Genomic DNA, 4,669 nt, shown 5'->3' with positions numbered 1-4,669 from the left:
AGCAGCTCCCGCCTTTTCAACACATATGTCACTTTACTTCTTTCTGGAAGCATAATTGGGTCGGCTCCACCTCTACATTGTAGATTCATATAGCCACAAGCTCTCAACGTAGCTATATCCAACACATCATCATTTTGTGTCTCATACTTGACCTCTCGAAAAGTAATATTCATCTTCTCAAATAAAGTTGCCAACAAGAAACCATAACGCATTGCATGACTATCTTTGATGGTGTCCGCAACTTTTGACATAAGCTAAATCATCAGCTCAGACAGATTGATTGAGATTTCCCACATCGAGTATCTCCATCACATCCAAGTCTAGCAAGGATATCCCATGTTTTCTCACGGACCAGGATGTTTATGTTTACGTTCAACCACTCCATTTTATTGTGGAGCATCCACATAAGAACTTTGATAGATAATTAGCCTGTGAAGAGAAAAGATCATGACATTGGCAATTAAAAAATTCAAGACCATTATTTTACTTCAGAGTTTTTATAAAAGCAGAAAAGTTAGTTTTATTAACAGAAAAAATTAATTCTTTTACTATGACATCACTCAAAAAAAAGATCCAATACATTCTTGAGTAATTAGCAACTAAAGTCAGAAAGTACCTATGCTCATTGAATGCATAAGTGTTGTAAGGTTCCCGACAATTTATATCAATAAAATGAAAAGAATTTCTTATCCTACTTATTCTCACTCCAAAGGATTTTGTTTAACCGTTTTTTGTTTGTGATCGATCTACTTAGGTATAGTGCAAATCAAATGTGTAAACAATCCCATTAACCAAATCAATCAATATTGAGGTCATATCCATCAAATCACAAAACTGAATTTATTCAATTTCACTCTATAAGCTCCTTCATACTGACTCTCTGTTCAAGTTCCATCCACGAAACCTATTTTATACTACACAAAGTGCAATTCTCATGGATCTACTTCAAATTTCATAGCTTTTTGTCCAATAATTAACTGGCTGGGGAAGTACAAGAATATAACATGTAGTGTTTAATGGATGCGGAAAAAAAAGATCATAATTATAAACCGATGTCTGCCAATACCACTAGTTTTAGTGTTTATCACAACAATTTCTATCTCATGAGCCATAATTCATTTCACTTCTAGCTAGGTTAAATATCAATTAAACTTAATTAGAGAAGAAAAAATTCTATATTGTGCAAAATATGACGCTAGGGTTTATGAAACTCACAATGGAAAATGAATTGAGATTGAAAAGGAAAATAACTAATCTGAACTCCTCATACAAGACTAATGAGGTACTTCGACAAAATTCAAGCTTAATTCAAAAGGAAATTGGCTCTGATACCATGTTAATTCTTAGAATTGGTTAAGAAAGAAAAGAAAGTTTACTGAGTAAAAGAATAAAATGAGAATCAAAGAAAATATCTTATGCATTAACTGCTCAAAATATATACGTGATTCTTATATACACTAAAATATAGTTCGACTAAACCTCAGTAAGTAACTATCAACGACAACTAATATGTAAATTTATTAACTAATTCCTCCAATAGTACAATCACCATTACATCCTCTCAACAAATCTCTATAAAAAACAGAAACCATTTGAAAAACTGCAATTTTGCATCATTTGAAAGCTAAATCAGATTCCCAAGAAAATCTCCAGAGATGGCTGCAGCAACTGCAGCTGTGAAAGTAGGGTTCTTGGTCAAGGAAGATGTCATTTGTTTGACTAACTGTTGTTGTAGTGAATTTGTGTCAATGTCTTCCATGAATTTTTTCAAAAATTTAGGATCTGTTGTAACATCTTGATTAATTAATGACACTGTTTCTTCAGCTTGAGATGGCCGAAGGTGGTTGTGCTCCCCCTCATATGTAGCTACTAAAACTGATGGATCTTTAACACTTCTTTGTACCTATAAATTGAGTTTCATTTAGTAAAAAGCAAACTAATATAAGCTACATTTTTAGCATAGGAGCTCTTTTACGATTGATCTTATATTCATGTGCATGGAACAGTAACCATTAAAGTAAACACAATGTTTTCCAAAACATCGTTAATATATAGTTAAAGAAGAGGGATGTATGAGCTGACCTTCTTCTTGACTGGGCATGTCGGTGCAAAAGAACACTTATAATAGGCTCTAGGAAAAGGGTTATCTCTTGTCACTTTTTGACCATATTTTCTCCAGTGATATCCATCTTTCACCACCTATAAACCAAAGCAAGAAAAAAGGTAAAAATAATGAACGATACTAAGAAAAAACAACACAAAATAAAGAGATATTAATGGAGTTTTATACTTGAAATTTGTTATCAGGGGCAGATTTACCCAGTAGCATTTGCTCATGCCTATATTAAGAAATCTACAAAATATTTATAATTTTTTTTACAGTGAGACCAGTTATTAGTATATAGTCCCTCTATACTATATTATTTGTCCACTTTATTCTTTAATTACACGCCCTTTAAGAATTCATAAATAAAAGTGTATTTTTACTACATTACCCTTATCTCTCTCTAATTAATTGCACTCTAATCAATATTGTTTACTTTAAAAAATAATTAATGTTAAGGACAAAATAGAAAAAATTTAATTAATTCTATCTTGATTTTATAAATGGATAAGTATTTGAGAATGTGAACAACTATTATGGGACGGAGGAAGTCAGATTAACTTGGGATCGATGTAGGAATCCAAAAACTTTAAATTCTGAATCCGTCTGTATTTATTACACCAATAATCTATATTTATGTGATAGTCTTGCAATTGTAAAAGCATGTTACTCCCTCATCCTATTTATGTTAGGATCTAAATCATGGCTCAAAATGGTGTAACATAAAATAATACGGCAGAGTATATGAGAAAAGGTTAATGTGTAACATAAAATATACGGCAAAGTATATGAGAAGTTAATTATCACCGGTAAATTTGTTGGGTTAATTTCTCAGATGATCATTTAATAGATAGTCCTTATTTCAGAAAGCTTCTTGATTCCAAAAATTTTCCCCAAAGAAAGTAACTTTTTGAGATAATAACTATTAGTTGAGTGACCTGAGAAATCATCTAAATTTACACTAAGGATTGTTGATCTTTTGAGATGCCCCTTTGACCTTTAGATCAACATCTAAAGGCTTATCTCTTTAAGATTTGAAAATATATTCAAAATTGTTGACTTACTGAGGTTTGATCGGAAGTAGCAGCTTTAACACAAACAGTTGAAATATTGGTAGTAATTTCCCTTGGCCTCTTTGGTGACGCTTCTTCAATATTGATGTCTGAATTATTCACACAACACACATCTTCAGCCATTCTTTTTCTTGATGATAATAATTTGGAATTGTCCTCTTCATGAGTGGAGTTATTTTGCAGCAACTCAAGTAGGTGAGCTTGCAAGGTGTTGTAGTTCTCACACAAAGTTGTTAGCATTGTTGTTAGCTTCTTGTTTTCATTTCTCATCCCAATCAATTCTTCATCCAATATCTCATGCTGCATATATCAAATTGTACTTTAAAATACATCCAAAGAAAAAGTAAGTTATCTAAATAGAGTTTATTATAAAGCTAAGCAAAATATGTGTTGCAGCAACAACAACAGTAATAAACATAGAGTTCAACTGATAACTTGTATACACGAACAAGTGTAACTTTACATTATGAGGTTATCATTAACTATTGTAGCTGATAATCTGCCTTATTTTCAAGATAATCGTAACAATAAATAAATAAATAATAATAATAATAAGAAGAAGAAGAATATAAAAATATTCATATTTATGAAGGAACTGAAATATAGATCTACTTACCGTTACCGGACTTCTATTGATGTTGTGCAATGAGGGGTTTGTGTTAAGGTCAATAGTAAAAGACTTGTTTCCCAAACTTGGGTCCATGGAATCTAATTTTAATTTTCTTCTCTCTTTTACTTTTCTTTGATTTATCAGTTTTTTCTATGAAAGGAATGAAGAGACAAACTGGGTAAGATGGTATTTATAAAGTGAGAAAGTGGAAACAGTTTAATTGAATTTTTGGTCCTGTGATGGAAGAGAAAGTGCGAGGAAATTGAGGATCTATATAATATTAGTAGTAGTTGCGTATTAAAAGACTTCACTATCGAGGTGGCCATTTAGAAAGACGGGGTGAAAGTAAATAGTACTTTCAAGAAAGTCTAGATTCTAGTCTTTGGTCAATTTTCATGTTAATTGATCAAGAATTGCTTCAGTACTCCAAAACTTTTTTTTTTTTTTCCTTTCTAAATGTTCCCCTTTTTATCATTTCACTAAACGAGCTTCAGAGCTTTTAACCAATAGTATCGTGTAAGTATCTATTTAAGAATCTAACCCTTCCTTTTTCCTTCTCCTTTTTTTGTTTTTTGTTTTTTCGTTTATTTAGTAGAAAATATCCTATTAAGTGAGCTAGGGCTAATTTAGACTTTAAAAAAACTTTGGAACTACTTTAAAACTCTTAAAAATTCAATATTAACTCCTAATATTTGTATAACTAGTTGTCGGAGGCCCGGGCTTAACTCAAAATATAAAAATAAAGTGCAAGTTTTATCAAATAAGTATAAAATTGTGTCACTTTTTTTAGTACATAATTAATCTAATGTAATTACAGGTTAATCATATTTTATTTATAAATTTTCATAATTATTAAAGTTTGTTCGTCATATAATTGGATAG

At 31.1% G+C, this 4,669-nt stretch overlaps 1 protein-coding gene across 2 annotated transcripts; it reads right to left on the bottom strand.

Moving 5' to 3' along the window:
• Positions 1–1,391: 1,391 nt before the first annotated feature.
• LOC132029773 (probable WRKY transcription factor 40) lies at positions 1,392–4,019 on the bottom strand. Of its 2 annotated transcripts, none has more exons than XM_059419124.1 (4): positions 3,794–4,019; positions 3,169–3,477; positions 2,083–2,199; positions 1,392–1,903 (listed from the first exon to the last, which is right to left on the bottom strand). In XM_059419124.1, the coding sequence occupies exons 1-4, from the start codon at positions 3,878–3,880 to the stop codon at positions 1,625–1,627; spliced, it is 792 nt and encodes a 263-aa protein (XP_059275107.1). In that variant the 5' UTR covers positions 3,881–4,019; the 3' UTR covers positions 1,392–1,624. The 2 variants fall into 2 exon arrangements, with proteins under 2 accessions (XP_059275107.1, XP_059275108.1); XM_059419125.1 differs by having other exon boundaries at positions 3,169–3,496; positions 3,794–3,941.
• Between the last annotated feature and the right edge of the window lie 650 nt (positions 4,020–4,669).

This window comes from Lycium ferocissimum, chromosome 9 (genome assembly GCF_029784015.1).
Source record: "Lycium ferocissimum isolate CSIRO_LF1 chromosome 9, AGI_CSIRO_Lferr_CH_V1, whole genome shotgun sequence".
In the NCBI taxonomy this organism is placed as follows: Eukaryota; Viridiplantae; Streptophyta; class Magnoliopsida; order Solanales; family Solanaceae; genus Lycium; species Lycium ferocissimum.
Note: the sequence above shows the minus strand (reverse complement) of the source record. Positions and strands in the feature narration are given on the sequence as shown.